The sequence below is a fragment of the Dendrobates tinctorius genome, unplaced genomic scaffold, assembly GCF_039654945.1.
Source record: "Dendrobates tinctorius isolate UK_male_01 unplaced genomic scaffold, ASM3965494v1 ptg000250l, whole genome shotgun sequence".
In the NCBI taxonomy this organism is placed as follows: domain Eukaryota; kingdom Metazoa; phylum Chordata; class Amphibia; order Anura; family Dendrobatidae; genus Dendrobates; species Dendrobates tinctorius.
The window spans coordinates 46,528,432-46,545,868 of NW_027361917.1; the positions used below are offsets into that span (position 1 = coordinate 46,528,432).

Here is a 17,437-nt window from a genome sequence, read left to right on the forward strand (position 1 = left end):
CTTCAGGAGAAACGGCCCCCTCCGGGAGTGAGAGCCCACTTCACCCGGGCTGTAGGGACTTCGTGGGCTGTGCGACACCAGGCTTCGGCCTTACAACTTTGCAGAGCCGCGCCCTGGTCATCTTTGCACACCTTTGCAAGGTTCTACAGGGTTCATACCCAGGCCTCGTCTGATGCAGCTTTTGATAGGAAGGTCCTGCAGGCGGCGGTAGCACGTCGACCGACCTAAGCCCTTCCTTCTTTCGTTCCTTTGTTGCTGTTCCCACCCTCGGGACTGCTTTGGAACGTCCCATGGTAATCTGTGTCCCCCAACGAAGCGATAAAGAAAGAGGGATTTTTGGGTTCTTACCGTAAAATCTCTTTCTTGGAGCCTTCATTGGGGAGACAGCACCCTCCCTGTTTAAGTTGTACCGTGTTGGGTTTTCAAGTCCCTTGTTGGGTTGGTACATATTTTGAGAGTTTTTGGTTGCTTCTCCTACTGCTTTCTCACCAACTGAGGTACTTGGTGCCTGTCGGTGGGTGTATACTGCCGGGGAGCAGCTAAGTTTCCTTTTTTGCATAGTGTCAGGCTCCTAGCAGCAGCAGCATACACCCATGGTAATCTGTGTCCCCCAATGAAGGCTCCAAGAAAGAAATTTTACGGTAAGAACCCAAAAATCCCTCTTTTCTGGCTATATAAATGACCATAGCTCTTCTATATATAGCCTCATCGTGCAACAAATCGCTCCTTTCATCCCCCTCGACATACAGCTCCATGCTGCAGCACATTACTTCTCTCAGACCCCTTAATATATACCCTCTTGCTGCAGCACATCTCACTTCTCATCCCCCATAATATAAAGCCCCATCCTGCAGTACATCGCTTCTTTCAGTTATTTGTTATTATTATTACACCTACTACATATTGGATCAGATCTTGGAGAACCACTCTTTTAACCTTGAAGAACATGAGCAGAATAGAAGATGCTGTAGGCTTATGGGTGGTTTTGCCTTTTATTATCAGTTTTACTGCCCTTCACAAGGAGGATAATTCTGATAATCACCGGGCAGCATGGTGGCTCAGTGGTTAGCACTGCAGCCCTGGGGTCCCAGGTTCAAATCCCACCAAGGACAACATGCAAGGAGATTGTATGTTCTCCCCGTGTTTGTGTGGGTTTCCTCCAGGTTCTCCGGTTTCCTCCCACACTACAAAGACATATTGATAGGGATTCTAGATTGTGAGCCCCATCGGGGACAGTGCCGATAATGTATGTGAAGTGCTGTGGAATTAATGGCGCTATATAAATGAGCAAAATAAATACATAATCGATATACATTATGGAACTACAGTAATAACTAAATGCATCAACATAGGTAACTCAATGTGTACTCTGCTTCAACAATTATTCCAACTCTGAAATAAAATATCAATAATTGAATGTAGACAATAATGATAAGAAAGGAATTGAAAGACATTTCTGGCATCATTCTATATACATATGCTATAAATGTCAGATAGATGTAAGAGTTAATTGTGTAACTTCCATACATATGCACTGCATGAGACTGGTTGGGGGACTCTCATTCTTGAGACTGGTGCACATCCAAGACCTGTCAGGTATGTTTGGCATATCCTTTGGTTATACTCTAAAATTCTGAAAGGGAACTACCCCTTCAGGAATAGTATAACATTTTAGAATATGTATTTTAATTAGATTACATTGCCTCAATTGCGAAGATTAAAATAGTAAACCATGTCAAAAATTACCTGCTTTCCCAGGTTTTTTGCACATATTGGACAAGGCTCTGGATTCACTCCTCCACTGGTTTTATCCTGAGACTAAAGTAGAAACAAACACTTCAGGTTTCTCACCAACAGAAAGTCATCATACCGTGGCCTGGCTCAATTGTTTTTCCAGAAAGCAACGAGCCAACACATTGCTGCTGACCCATTGTACTATTCATTACTGCATACTCCCAAGGATAAGTGAGAATAAAGGATAAAACTTTGATAGAGCAACAATCTTTAAAAAACAATAGAATCTTAGGCTACATCATCTTGTGAAGAAACCTATACAATCATTAAAGGGTGTGCGGGAAATAACTATTTTGCATCTGTGGTATCCATCTTGTCTTATAACTCCTGTGTGTCATGGTGATCAAGGTTTCACATTTCTATTCACGACTGTAAAGTTCCCATTGGCTACATACTTCAGAGGGAACTTTTCTTTGTGATACAATTTATGTGCCTACACGTGCTAATAAAGTAGAAAGCTTACCTAGTACAACATACAAGGCCGTATATTGATTTAATTGAAATCTAAAAAGAAACTTTAAAATTTGGAGTTCGAAAGGCATAGAGAAGAGTGAATTTCGCTCACAAAGGGGTTTTACCATGAAAATAAATTCATGCTGTGTCAGAGATTTTGGAAAAATAAACTTTTGACATACAATTAATTTTCAAAAATGCATCATTTCTCAAATGTAAGAATACCTAGATAGCCTCATACTATAGAAATCCAGTTGCAGGCCCCCTATTCTCATTGAGCTTGCGCACAAATTTTCTATAGTAAATGGGTGATGTGCGCAGACACCGTGCAATCCACAAACAATACACAATAAGTAGCGCTTATAACACTGCTTATATAGGAAATCTGACCCTTACATGAGAGACACAGGCAGCGTTCTTGCATGAAGTTGTAACTGTCAACTGAGTGACAGCTGGACAGTACTGTGCATGTCCCAGTCAGACAGAGTTGTTCTATAAAGCTGTTTGGCTGTGCAGTACAGGCAAGCTGTCACTCACAGGCAGAGAAAATGCATTCACTGTGTGTTGTCAGCGACAACTGCATATAACAATGTTGCCGGTCTCTCTCATATAATGGTCTAACTTCCTCTCTCAGTAATGGGTTATGTGTGCTCCTAAGGGTACCGTTACACTTAGCGATGCACCAGCGATCCCGACAATGATATGGATCGCTGGTGCATCACTAAGTGGTCGCTAGTGAGCTGCCACACAGGCAGATCTCACCAGCGACATAGCAGGGGTCGGGGGTCGCTACTTGCCTGTCAGACGCAGCGATCCTGACGTCCTCCCGCCCGCGACGCTCGTCGGCGCCACAGGAATCCCAGCAGGAAGTGGCCAACGAGAAATGATCCAGGAACTTCTCGCACGACCAGCGATGAGCAGCGCGGGAGCCGGTCGGAGGTAAGTATCAGACATAGCGATATTGCTAGCAATATCGCTGCTACGTCACAAAATCGGTGATATCGCTATGTGTAACGGGGGCTTTAGTCTACGCACACAACCCATTTACTGCAGAAAACGTCTTTGCATGCATGATCAGTTCAGAAGCCTTACATCACTAGGCTATAAAGATAAGCCCGCATTAGAAATATGATTCATTTCTGAACATGTATTGGATTCAAAAGTTTATTATTTTTCCAAAACCTTTTACACACAATGCATTTATTGTGTCAAAACCTAAGTAAAAAAAAAATCAAAAAACTACAATTATGTTTCTAAATCATTGAATTTGCAGATGGGCTCCCTCTAGTCATAAATACCTTTTCTAAGTTTGTAAGGTAAAGGAGCTGGCCCAATTTTTTCTGCAACTGAGACTTTGCAACGGCTTTGTCATTAAGAAGCTTCACACGATTCTGCTCCACCTGCAGAGACAAATGGATAAAACTTTTTAAGCATAATAAAAAAAGAAAGAGCTTAAAGCAGATACGATAAGAGATACACTCTTTCACTTGAAATCTACTGTGCTGCATGTATGCACCAACCTCATGTGGTTCAATGATGTGAAGAACAGGAGGGTTTGGCTTGGGTTCATCGGGAAGCCGAACTCGGAGACGCTGGGTTGCCATTGAAATCTCATCAATAGCAGACACGTGGTTACGTAGCACCATCCAGTATTCATGAAGCAACTAAAGATACCGTTTGAGAACAACATAATATACTCAGCATGATTAAAGCCAACAAAACTCATTGCAAACATATTAAAATTATTTGTAATTTTAAATTTTTTTGAGAGAAGTCGTTGATTAAAGAGGCTGTCCAAGACCAAGATACCGATGACCGATCCTCAGGATAGATAATCGATATCAGATCACTGGGAAGAGACAACAGGTATTGCCACTAATCAGCTGTTCCAAAATCCCATGATGGGTTCAAGTACACAATGGATGGAGTAGGAACTGCCCAACTTTGAACATTGTCTAAAGGTCGTTCTCATGTAATGCTGCTCATCTTCAGCAAATGGGAGCAGAGTTGCAGTACCCAAGAATATCCACTATATGGTGTGCTGCTCAAGCCCCATAAACTGATCCCGGTCAGGGTCCCTTTATACCCCTCTTCCCGTGTCTACCTCCCCTTTTTCCCCCATTTTTGTTTGGCATGTTTTTGTTCTTAGAAATTTAATTTTTTCTCATTAAAAGTCATGTTTTAATTCTACATAATTAAGCGGATGCTGGAACCCCCTTGTTTTTCCTCTGCTTGTTCCCCAGTTGCCAGTCTGGAATCCACGCACTGCATTCTTTTGGTGGACGTCTTAACTGTGCTGCACCTGGTGAGCTGGATAATCCCTCTCCCCTTCCCCTTTTTGCATTCATATGTACTTCTAGGCTATAGCCTCAATTGATTGGCTCCAGTCAAACAGACCGCTATTAAACTAATGTATGTGCACAAAGTATATGAGTGATCTAAAATTTAACTTTTTTTCCAAAATCTTAAAATGTACTGAAACTACCACAGAATAAATAAAAAAAAATGAGTTACAAAGCTAAAAAAAAAAATACAGAAACAATCCATCATTATCTTGTATATAGGGACCTGGGTAATCATGTGTTGCTTCCCTCAGCTTATGTCAAAGCTTGCAACCCCCTATGGTGTGTGCACAAAGCAAAGCAAGACACCTCTCTTTGTATGCTGGAGAGAGGTAATCAACACATTAAGTCAAATCAGAACACTCACCAGTCTCCAGGGTGTTCCCCCTCCGACAGGTACCCTCTGTAGGGGTCCAGTGCTGAGCCTGTCTGGTTCGAGGTGAGGTGGTGGTTCATACGTTACTCTTGACGCATTTCTTCACAACATGATTCATGAGGAGAGTTCCCATAAGCAAGGGTCCAATAGCCTTCTCTGGCACCAAAGTCACCGCTCTGTCATCTGATTATGCGGTGCTGATAGTTTGCGCTGCTCTTGTTTAAAAGCTCCCGTGTCTCAGGACCTTCAGGGCGTCACATCCTGTGTTCCACCATTCACTTCCAGTGCGTGGAACGCATCGCTTAGCCATGACACACATAGGCATATCCGGAACCCTTTCATCTCTTCAGGGTTTCCGGTGTATGGAACGCAACGGCTGGAATGACATAGTTCCCTCATTTCCATTACCTTCACTCCCTGCACAGAACCAATATGGTAACAAGGGGTCATGTAAGTCAGAACTCAGCCGATTCTATCCAATATTACCCCCTGATTAAACTTTTTGTGTTCTGATATAAAAGAGATCAATCTGTGCAGGCAATCATCAATTCATGTCAGCTGTCAATATATGTGGCTCTGGGGAGACTATACACCCCCAGTCAGCCAGTCCCCTTAGGGAACAGACAGAGAATCCCAACACCTGCTTCATAACCACAAACCACCTAGCTACTAATGGGAATTCTCCTGAAGAATCATGTTGTGAAGAAACGCGTCGAGAAAAACTTATGCACCACCACCTACCCTGAAACCAGAGAGGTTCAGCACTGGACCCCTGGATAGGGTACCAGTCGGAGGGGGAACACCCTGGAGACTGGTGAGTGTCCTAATTTGACATAGTGATGTGTTGATTACTTCTCTCCAGCATACAAGGAGAGGTGTCTTGCTTTGCTTTGTACAGACACCATAGGGGGTTGCAAGCTTTGACACAAGCTGAGGGAAGCAAGGCATGATTACCCAGGTGATTACCGAAGATAATGATGGATTGTGTCTGTATGTTTTTTCTAGCTTTTTAACTCTTTTTTTTTAAAATTTATTCTGTGGTATACTCAGTACATTTTAAGATTTTGGAATAAAAGTAACATTTTAGACCACTCATATATTTTGTGCACATACATTAATTTATTAGTGGTCTGTTTGACTGGAGCCAATCAATTGAGGCTATAAGCCTATCTTAGAGCAGTGATTGAGTATCACATACCCTTGTTATTGTCAAGTGTACTTCTAACCCCCATGGCACCTGATCATTTGGGATATTGGGTTTTGGACTCCCACGGATCTGATACTGATGACCTATACCAAAGATTTAACTTCTGGACAACCACTTCATTTATATAAGATGAGTTAAGTTGTTGATCATAGATAAGATCTTTGGCGTAGGTCATCAATATCAGATTGGTGGGATTCCAACATACGGCACCTAAACTAATCCACTTTCATCAGGTCCCGTGGCCTTTGGAAGATTACAGTGTATGGAGTTGGTTTAACACCGTGTAGAGGATATTTTTGGGTACTGCAACTTAGCTCCTATATGCTGAAGATGAGCTGCGGTATATGAAAATGGCCACTAGACAGTGTTCAGAGTTGTGTAATTGCAGAACCATACACCGTGGACGTCCAACTGCCATGGGACCTGATAAAAGCCGAGTGCTGAGCTGGGTGCTGGACTCTCACTGATCTGATATTGACGACCTATATTTATATAGACAACCACTTAAACTCTGTTTATGTTGTACTTATCTTTCTAAATTGAGTTAAGATTTCTTTAAAAAAAACAAAAACATGGTGCAGCAGTGGTGTAGCTACCATATTGCCAGTCACTGCAGGTTGTTCAGATAGATTCCCATTACTACCGACCCTGTTATAACCATCAATATTGATTCAACCAGAGAAAGTCACCTTATATTCTTTTTTCCATGCCTCAAACAGCTCCATGAAGCATGTGCCCTCATCAGTAAGCCAGTGGTCCATGCGGTGACTTCTGGCAAATGATAGTATGGCTTTCAAAGATCTTTCAAGCTCACTAGCTGCCCACAGGCCACGGCTAGTTCTAGGTAAACGATCATCCACCAATCCATTTTCTTCTTCAATCATTTCTTCAAAAATAGCAGTCTGTCCTTTTACCCTGAAAGTTAAATCAAGATGGCAATAAAATGATCTGACACGCATTATGTATAAAAAATAATCCCCTTATCTGCACCCAATGTCACAGCACAAAATGCATAACTTAAAGGGGTCGCCCACTACTAGGACAACTCCTTAAACTAAATAATAAAGCTTATACTTATAGTGAAGGAAATAATTATTTGATCCCTTGCTAATTTTGTAAGTTTGCCCACTGACAAAGACATGAACAGTCTATAATTTTAAGGGTAGGTTAATTTTTACATTGAGCGATAGAATATCAAATATAAAATGCAGAAAATCACATTGTATAAATTATATAATTTTATTTGCATTTTGCAGTGAGAAATAAGTATTTGATCCCTCTGGCAAACAAGACTTAATACTTGGTGGCAAAACCCTTTTTGTCAAGCACAGCAGTCAGATGTGTTTTGTAGTTGATGGTGAGGTTTGCGCACATGTCAGGAGGAATTTTGGTCCACTCCTCTTTGCAGATCATCTCTAAATTATTAAGATTTTGAGGCTGTCGCTTGGCAGCTCGGAGCTTCAACTACCTCCACAAGTAACTGTGATACATTGACGTAAGAGCATTTGTCAAAATGAAAAACATTTTATGTTCTATGTGATTGAACAGAATGTATATTTATTTTCAAGATAAACACTTTGGGGTTTATAACAATGTTCAGAATAAAAAATACACTAAAAATTAACAACGGTAATTTATTTCACTGAACCTATGCAAGCCCACCTATCAAATTTTATCTTGTGCTCTGTTAAATACAACAACAAAAATGAAGTACCATATTTTTTGGACTATAAGATGCACTGGACCATAAGACACATCTAGGTTTTAGAGGAGGAAATTAGGGATTAAAATATAAAAAAAAAAAAAAAAAAAAAAAAAAAAACCTGAATCAAAAAATGTGGTCAATTCTGTACTTAATATCCCCTAACCTGGTAAATATGGTCCCCTCATCCCCATCCTGGTATGCATGGCCTCCTCATCCCCATCCTGGTATGCATGGCCTCCTCATCGGTATCCCGGTATGCATGGCCCTCATCCCGGTATGCATGGCCTCCTCATCCCTATCCTGGTATGCATGTTTCCTCATCCCTATCTTGGCATGCATGGCCTCCTCATCCCTATCCTGGTATGCATGGCCTCCTCATCCCTATCCTGGTATGCATGGCCTCCTCATCCGTATCCCGGTATGCATGGCCTCCTCATCCGTATCCCGCTATGCATGGCCTCCTCATCCCTATCCTGGTATGCATGTTTCCTCATCCCTATCTTGGCATGCATGGCCTCCTCATCCCCATCCTGGTATGCATGGCCTCCTCATCCCTATCCTGGTATGCATGGCCTCCTCATCCCTATCCTGGTATGCATGGCCTCCTCATCCCTATCCTGGTATGCATGGCCTCCTCATCCCTATCCTGGTATGCATGGCCTCCTCATCCCTATCCTGGTATGCATGGCCTCCTCATCCGTATCCCGGTATGCATGGCCTCCTCATCCGTATCCCGCTATGCATGGCCTCCTCATCCCTATCCTGGTATGCATGTTTCCTCATCCCTATCTTGGCATGCATGGCCTCCTCATCCCCATCCTGGTATGCATGGCCTCCTCATCCCTATCCTGGTATGCATGGCCTCCTCATCCCTATCCTGGTATGCATGGCCTCCTCATCCCTATCCTGGTATGCATGGCCTCCTCATCCCTATCCTGGTATGCATGGCCTCCTCATCCCTATCCCGGTATGCATGGCCCCCTCATCCCTATCCTGGTATGCATGGCCTCCTCATCCCTATCCTGGTATGCATGGCCTCCTCATCCCTATCCTGGTATGCATGGCCTCCTCATCCCTATCCTGGTATGCATGGCCTCCTCATCCCTATCCCGGTATGCATGGCCCCCTCATCCCTATCCTGGTATGCAAGGCCTCCTCATCCCTATTCTGGTATGCATGGCCCCCTTACCCCTATCCTAGTGTTTATGGCCCTCATCCCCATCCCGGTATGCATGGCCCCCTCATCCCTATTCTAGTAGGAATGGTCCCCCACATCCTTATCCTGGCAGGAATGATCGCCCTGGGGGAGCGGCAGCAGGTCACAGAGGCAGGAACGGGATGGGGCCAATCTTACCAGAATAAGGATGGGACCATGCATACTAGAATCGGGATGGGGCCAATCATAATACCAGGATGCCAAAAAGAAATGAATATTCATTGCCCTCCACGCCCATGGGAGTGGAATGCAGTGAACATTCATTTCTCTTTAGCATCGGGCACAGCAGTTAGCTGGAACCGCTGGCTCCTGCCTCTGAGACCCGCTGCCGCTCCCTCACCTTCCCACCATAGCCAAAGCCGGTACATCCGGACTATAAGATGCACCCCCATTTTCCTCCATATTTTTGGAGGAAAAAAGTGTGTCTTATAGTCCAAAAAATACGGTATGTGCATGTCACATTAAAAATCCTGTTTCCTTTGTGTTTCTAATTGTTTCCATATTATTAACACGTGAATCATAGACATGAACTTGTAGCTGTATCATAACAAAACAATAAAATAATATTATAAACTATAAACAACTGAACTAATTTTCTAGACTGAGCGCCTCAACACTGTCTTGTCTGATGGCCATGAGATAAGAATTGTTGTAGTGAGGTAGCTACTTACGTATGAGAGAAGAGTTTGGACTCGTAATCTGTGAATAATTCATCAGCTTTACAAAAGACACAGCTGGAAAGAGAGGAAACATGGGACGCCCGCTGTTAGAAGCGTAACACTCATTATTCGGCAGTCAATAGATATACGACAGGTGGGCTAAGAATAAGTCAGGTCTATAAATGGCATCACCAACATAAAATAACACTGATCTAAGCATCTAAAAGTAGTGTAATATAATAATATATAATAGTACCAACTTTCACAGCTGTGTTAGGAAACACACTGTACTAATGTTTTCCTGTAAAATGACATACACCATAAAAGCGTTGGACCCAATTATAGTCACTGGGTCCGTCAGGTGCATCCATCATATAAAATATCAGAATTTGTCTGAATGGATTCTGTATTTTTTTTCGTTCTAGAACAAAAAAATAAAATTCCCTAGTTTGTCTAGATAATTTTCACGCAAACACAATCTACATAACTTGTCAAATATGTTGCATCGCTTATTTCACATCTGCAGTCACAGTGTATGTTATAGTTTAGAGCTGAATGCACAAATCTGGAAATCTCAGAGCTGAAATCTCCCAGCATGCCTTGCTGGATCAATGTTTGTGCAGAGTTTGCTATACATGCATTTTATGGTACAGTACTTCTTGGCTACAGTAGTCACACCCCAACAACGTCTGAAGAGAAGAGGTAACAGATGGGGGACCCAGCTAGCAGGATGCAGGACAAAGTAAGGCCATGTTCACATGTTCAGTATTTGGTCAGTATTTTACCTCAGTATTTGTAAGCCAAAATCAGGAGCGGGTGATAAATACAGAAGTGGTGATGTGTTTCTATTATACTTTTCCACTGATCGTTCTTGGCTTACAAATACTGATATAATATCCTGACCAAATACTGAATGTGTGAACATGGTCTAAGACTGCTTTCAAGAATAGGACATAATATTTAAGATAGATAGATTGTATATCATGTAGTCTGTATTCTAAGGCCAGGTTCACATAACGTTAGTGCAGTACGTTCAACGCATTGCATTGACAGACTGCATTAACGCTACTCACATAACACGATCGCGTTATGTGAGCCTGTGACGGACCCCCGGATGCTGCAGCCCACGTCCGAGGGTCCATCACAGAATGACGGCACATTGCTAGCGTATGCCGGCACATTGCTAGCGTATGCCGATTTATGGCATGCGCTAGCGATGCGCTCCTAATGGAAGTGAATGGCAGCGTTAACAGATTGCGTTACATTGCGTTCTGCCGCGGTGTAACGCAATCCGTTAAACAGACTGCTAAAATGCAGTGCCACCCCAGCCTAACAAAAGAATACAGCAGCACATTGTAAGTGCTAAGGTGTAAGCAAACACTGAATATGAAATTTGAGCTGTATTACTGCTATATAGCACACACTTATAAAAAGGAAGCTATTTAACGCATAAACTGGCCAATTCATGAGAGCCAATCAGCCGCGACAAGGTGTACCTTTCTTATTTCTTTGATGTGTCCCTAACCTAACAGGATGGAAAGGGCAGGTAGGATCCAGAACTAAACTATAAACAGCCAAAGGCTGATGGGAGGAGAGCTCGGTCAGAAAAGGAGGCAGTCAAAGCCTCCTCCTCATGCCTGGTGAGCTCTCATGAATTGGACAATTTACGCGGTAAGTGCCTTCATTTTCATAAGTATATTTTATATTGCAATAATACAGTTCAAATGTCATACTCACAGTTTGCATGCAGTTTAGCGCTTACAGAGTGCTGCTGTATTCTTTTGTTTGTGTATTATGCAGTCATAGCTGCTTGCACCTGTTCACACTTGCTTTATTCTGTTCAGTAGTGCTGGTCAGTTTTTTATTTTCAAGATATATATATTTTTTATGATTGATATATATATCTCAATCATACAAAATATATAATACATTTCATCCTATATATATTCCCATATATACTGTACAGCCTTGTAAAACATGTACATTAACCTTTAGGATGACAATTTTTGTGCACTCAGTGCAATCTGTCAATTGCATTTTTTGTCAGTTTATGACTAGTAAATGGGAATCTGAATACAATAGGGTAAAATGGGCTAGGAGGGGCATATGAGACTTGGAAAGCTTCAGATATACAAGTGTCTTGAAAAGTACACTGAACATAATGGAATTTATCATGGAGATTCATTGATGCTTGAATAAAATACACTGTACATACATATGGAGTGGCAGCCGTCCGACTCTAAGGTGGCATATTGATGCCGTCTGGATGACCTCTTGAGATGGGGGACCTTCCAGATTTTTCACCGCCTCTCTGACTTGTTTCTGACACTTTCTCACTTCTTCCATTTCAGTGGTAACAATGTACTGAAGACCTCTGCAGTCCCGAAATCTGAGGTGCATAAATATGTGATTAAAAACAGATTGGGTTGCTAGGAGAAAGGGTTAAATGGATGTCAAGCCATAAGAGAAAATAAAGACATAGGTAAAGGTGTGATGCAGCAAGATGTAAAGAAGGGACTGAGTTCAGACCTTTGTATTATCATGTAAAATCCTAGATGCCAATCTTTCAAATAATACCTTAATACCCAAGTGCAATGTGTGTGGAGCAGCATGAAAAGCCTGTCTGTAAGGTAGGGGAAGACGGAAAGAAAACTCCCATCCACTCAGCTCTCTAGTTATATCTCTCTATCTCCGGGGCAATCCAGAAACTTTTTAGTACTCGTTTTCTTTCCTATCAGGGAGGGTATGTGCCCTCTGTCACATTTAAGAAATGTTGTTTTTGTTTTTCTTGATTCTACAAAAGAGGTGAGAAGATGAACCGTAATGTATCTAATCACCGCATGCACCTAATCTACCAACTTCATGATCCAAATGTTTACTTATGTCTGGCTCGTGGTGTCTATTCAGTACTGGGGACTATATGAAGATATGTGCATGAAGACACACAGATGTAGCCATGTTTAAATTTGCAAAGTTATCATAACGCAGAAAAATTTCCCATCATAGAAGAGATAAATTTGACACGCAATACAAATTCAATGGCTTTGTTGTGTTTTAAGGGAACCTGTAAACAGGTATCCCCCATATAAAGTAGGGCCAGCAACTTTAAGTCCTTTTTTTACAGCGCACTAGAATGCTGTATATTTGTTCCCAATCCACTATGCAAAGCACAAAATAGAGCTTTTATTATGCTCACAGATGGGGCGGTCCTGTCCAATGGGTGTCCCTGGTGTGGATCTGGTGCCTCCTCTCTTCTTACAATTGCTGTCTTCCTTCCCTGCTTCGTGTGGATGACACAGGCTGTGTCATCCACACAGTGTCCTGCATCGCGCTTCTCTTTGCCCAGCCGATGACAGAGCAAAGTACTTTAGTCCGAATGTGCCAGGAAAGGCCAAAGAGTGCCGATGATCTGCAGGTAAAGAACTAAAGTGCTTTGCTCTGCACAAGTCCGCCTGTGCAGGAGTGAGATGGGGGACACTGTGTGGATGACATAGACCGCGTTATCCACAAGAAGCAGGGAAGGAGGACAATGATCGTAAGAAGAGAAGAGGCACCGGATCAAGACCAGAGAAGTCTATCGAACTAGACTGGACCGTGCCATCTGTGAGTATAATAAAAGCTCTTTTTGCAATTGGGTTTCATTAAAAATGTTGCACAGTTTGCCTTCCATAGCCTCTGCTGTACGAATGATGGCCGGAGACTATTGATGGCCGCAGAATGAGATAACCGAAAATCCACTCACTCAGTTTGAATGAGGAGAGCGTTTGTAACTCTTATACAGGACCCTGCTCTGACCCAATGTCTGTCTTGAGCAGATTTTCTTCACGCAGCCCATCCTACTTTTTTGTCCTCTGAAATCTAGGGAGTAGGAACATTAATATAGGTAGCAGTTGCCATGTTTGAAATCCTGAGTCATAACTTTTTGCTAAATAAACATATTTGGAAAAATCGTTAATAGTTAAATATATTTTTTTATTTATTAGGTTTCTCGGAGAGCCCCTTTAAGCTGTAATTACATGAAGACGCCAATAACTGTTAAGTGCTACCTAGCATTTAAACAATGTTTACCTGCAGAAACTACGGTATATGGGTTTTAGAAATAATAATACATTTTAATTCTATAATTCACGTTTTGTTTGCATTGTTCAAGAGTATGAAACATGGATTTTTGTGACTACTCACCGTAAAATCCTTTTCTCTGAGACGCTCATTGGGGGACACAGAGACTGTGGGTGTATGCTACTGCCGTCTGGAGGCTGACACTAGGTATACAAAAAACAGGTTAGCTCCTCCTCCGCCACATACACCCTTGCCCCGCTACCGGGCGGAAACCAGTTTAGTGCAAAAAGCAGTAGGAGGACATAAACATAATTTTAACCTTATGCCAAACATATGTCTGAAAAAGGACCACCCTACCTTAAACAAAGAATTATGTTAATTAAATAAACGAAAGCCACCTGGCTATTAGGGTGGGTGCTGTGTCCCCCAAAGAGCGTCTCGGAGAAAAGGATTTTACGGTGAGTACTCACAAAAATCCATGTTTCTCCTTCGTCTCATTGGGGGACACAGAGACTGTGGGACGTCCTAAAGCAGTCCCCGGGTGGGAAGACAACTCACCGCTCCAAGCCGCATGCCCTCCTGTCTAAAGGTGTGCCACTGCTGCCTGGAGAATTTTCCTACCCAGGCTCGCATCAGAAGAAGCCTGAGTATGCACATTGTAGTGCTTACAAAAAGTGTGCAGGCTGGACCAGGTTGCTGCCTTGCATACCTGCTCTGCCAAAGCCTGGTGCCGAAGCGCCCAAGAGGCGCCCACTGCCCGAGCAGAGTGCGCCCCATTCCTGTAGGAACCGGCGTGCCTCTAAGACGGTAAGCCTCCTGAATAGTTAGGCGAATCCATCTGGCTATGGTTGACCGTGAAGCTGCGAGCCCCTTCCTGCGCCCTTCAGGGATCACAAACAGCGAGTCTGTCTGGCGGAAAGGTGCTGTCCTTGACACATACCTCCTGAGAGCTCTTACCAGGTCCAACGTGTGGAGTTCTCTCTCCACTCTGTGAACTGGTGCCGGACAAAACGAAGGCAGAACAATGTCCTCATTAATATGGAAAGAGGACACGACCTTCGGAAAAAAAGGCGGCGGCGGTCTAAGGACTACCTTATCCTTAAAAAAAGTCAAAAATGGAGCCCTACAAGACAATGCCCCCAACTCCGAGACCCGCCTAATGGAAGTTATGGCTACCAGGAATACCACCTTCCTGGAGAGATATGCCAACGAAACCTCCTGTAACGGCTCAAACGGGGCCTCCTGCAGGACACTCAGTACCAGATTCAGGTCTCAGGCCTCCAAGGGTGCCCTAAAGGGGGGTACCAAATGAGAAACCCCTTGAATGAACGTCCTGACCGGCATGATGGTAGCGATCTTCCGCTGAAAAAGGACCGACAAGGCCGATATCTGCCTCCTAAGGGAACTCGGAGCCAACCCTGCGTCTAGGCCGGACTGGAGAAAGGCCAGGATGTTGGGGACCGAGAAGGATAATGGCGCCACTCCATGTTCTCGACACCACTGAAAGAAAACCCTCCAAGTGTTATGATAGATTCTCGCCGAGGCGTCTGCGAGGAGCTGCACCAGATCCGCATACCATGCCCGACGGGGCCAATCTGGGGCCAGCAGAATAGCCGGAACCCCCTCGGTCTTGATCTTTCTGATGACCCTCGGGAGAAGTGGCAGCGGGGGAAACAAGTACGGGAGCCGAAACTGGTTCCATGGCAGGACCAGCGCATCTACTGCGATCGCTCGCGGGTCACGAGACCGGGCGACAAACACGCCCACCTTGGCGTTTTCCCTGGAGGCCATCAGGTCCACGTCCGGAGTCCCCCACCGCTGGCAAATTTGCTGAAAGACATCGGGGTGTAGAGACCATTCCCCGGCCGCGATCCCCTGCCTGCTTAGGAAATCTGCTGCCCAATTTTCCACGCCTGGTATGTGAACTGCTGAGATCGAGTGGTTCCTCTCGGCCCAGCGGAGTACATGCTCTATCTCGCGCATGGTTGCCCTGCTGCGCGTGCCTCCCTGGTGATTCACGTATGCTACTGCCGTGGCGTTGTCTGACTGAATCCGGACCGGGCGCCCTGCCAGCAAGTGCTGAAACTGCTGCAGTGCCAACCGCACTGCTCGAATCTCCAACAAGTTGATAGGGAGACGCGCCTCTTGAGGCGACCATTGCCCCTGGGCCGTGTGGTGGCGGAAGATTGTCCCCCAACCGAAAAGACTCGCATCAGTCGTGATCACTAACCACTGATCCGGGGGAAAGGGCCTCCCCTGACGGAGAGAGGAGTCGCGCATCCACCATTGAAGCGCCCTTCGGACCTGAGAGGACAACCTGCACTGATGATCGAGCGAGAACGGACTTTTGTCCCATGTCGCTAAGAGAGCATGCTGAAGGGGACGGAGATGAAATTGCGCAAACGGAATTGCTTCCATCGCCGCCACCATCTTCCCTAGAACCCTCATCCCAAACCGGATAGTGTGGGGCCCTGGCTCTTGAAGGGTTCGAACTCCCTGCCGAAGTGCCCGAGCCTTGTCCTGAGGGAGAATCACCAACCCTCGGGAAGTATCGAAAATCATCCCTAGAAACAGAATCCTCTGGGCTGGAGTAAGGGATGATTTCTTCCCGTTGACCAACCATCCTAGGCGAGCTAGGGTATCCAGAGTGATGCTGACATTCTCCTCGCAAGCTCGAAAGGACAGACCCTTTTACCAGGAGGTCGTCCAGGTACGGCAAAACCACTATGCCCCGAGAATGTAGAGTGGCCATAACGACCGCCATCACTTTCGTGAATATCCTGGGGGCCGTGGCCAACCCGAAACGTAGGGCCACAAACTGGAAATGTCGCCCATCGATTGCGAACCGCAGGAATTTTTGATGCGGGGGAAAAATAGGGATGTGCAGGTAGGCATCCTGGATATCGATGGAGGCCAAATATTCTCCCTGCTCCATGGACGATATGACCGACCGGAGAGATTCCATGCGGAAAAGTCTGACCTTGATGAACTTGTTCAGGAGCTTTAAGTTCAGAACCGGCCTTACTGTTCCATCCTTCTTGGGTACCGCGAACAGGTTGGAATAAAAACCCCGGGTTTTTTCGCCCTCTGGTACGGGGACAATGACCTCGTTGCGCAGCAGCACCTCGATGGCCGAGAAAGAAAAAATAGTTTTGGCGGATCCCTGATGAATTCTATTTTGTACCCGGAAGACACTAATTCTGCCACCCACGCGTTGCGCGCCACTGCGACCCAGACGTGGCAGAAACTGAGCAGACGTCCGCCTACCCTGCTGTCCCTGGGTACTGGATGTTTCGAGTCATTTTGTTGAGGTCCTCTGAGACCTGGCCCCCCTTGATCTGGGCGGCCGGCCCCGCATCCTGCCCAAGGGGTTGGCCTTGTACGTAACCTGACGCTCTTTGTCTTGGCCATAGCGAGCTGGGACGGAGGTACCGGCCGCTGTCATCCACCCTGGGGTACGAAATGCTCGAAAGCGCGCCTGCGGTTGACGAAACGGCACTTTACTCCTCTGTTGTGGAAGAAAGCTGCTTTTTCCCCCCGTGGCGTCTGAAATAAGCTTATACAATTTCTCCCCAAATAATCAGTCCCCCTGAAAGGGCAGAGAAGTCAACGATTTTTTAGAGATT

The 17,437-nt window shown here is 44.7% G+C and overlaps 1 protein-coding gene across 2 annotated transcripts in view; it reads right to left on the reverse strand.

Annotated features, from left to right (window-relative positions):
• Positions 1-17,437, reverse strand: part of SHPRH (SNF2 histone linker PHD RING helicase) — a 217,747-nt gene that overhangs the window by 61,778 nt on the left and 138,532 nt on the right. Inside the window, exons 19-24 of one of the 2 annotated variants that reach the window (XM_073557668.1) lie at positions 11,968-12,141; positions 9,765-9,827; positions 6,862-7,087; positions 3,768-3,911; positions 3,546-3,647; positions 1,747-1,818 (exon numbers count right to left, since the gene is read on the reverse strand). In XM_073557668.1, coding sequence (XP_073413769.1) covers positions 1,747-1,818; positions 3,546-3,647; positions 3,768-3,911; positions 6,862-7,087; positions 9,765-9,827; positions 11,968-12,141 — 781 coding nt within the window. Of the gene's footprint in view, positions 1-1,746; positions 1,819-3,545; positions 3,648-3,767; positions 3,912-4,989; positions 5,383-6,861; positions 7,088-9,764; positions 9,828-11,967; positions 12,142-17,437 lie in introns of those variants that run through there. The other variant, XM_073557669.1, reaches the window with a different exon arrangement.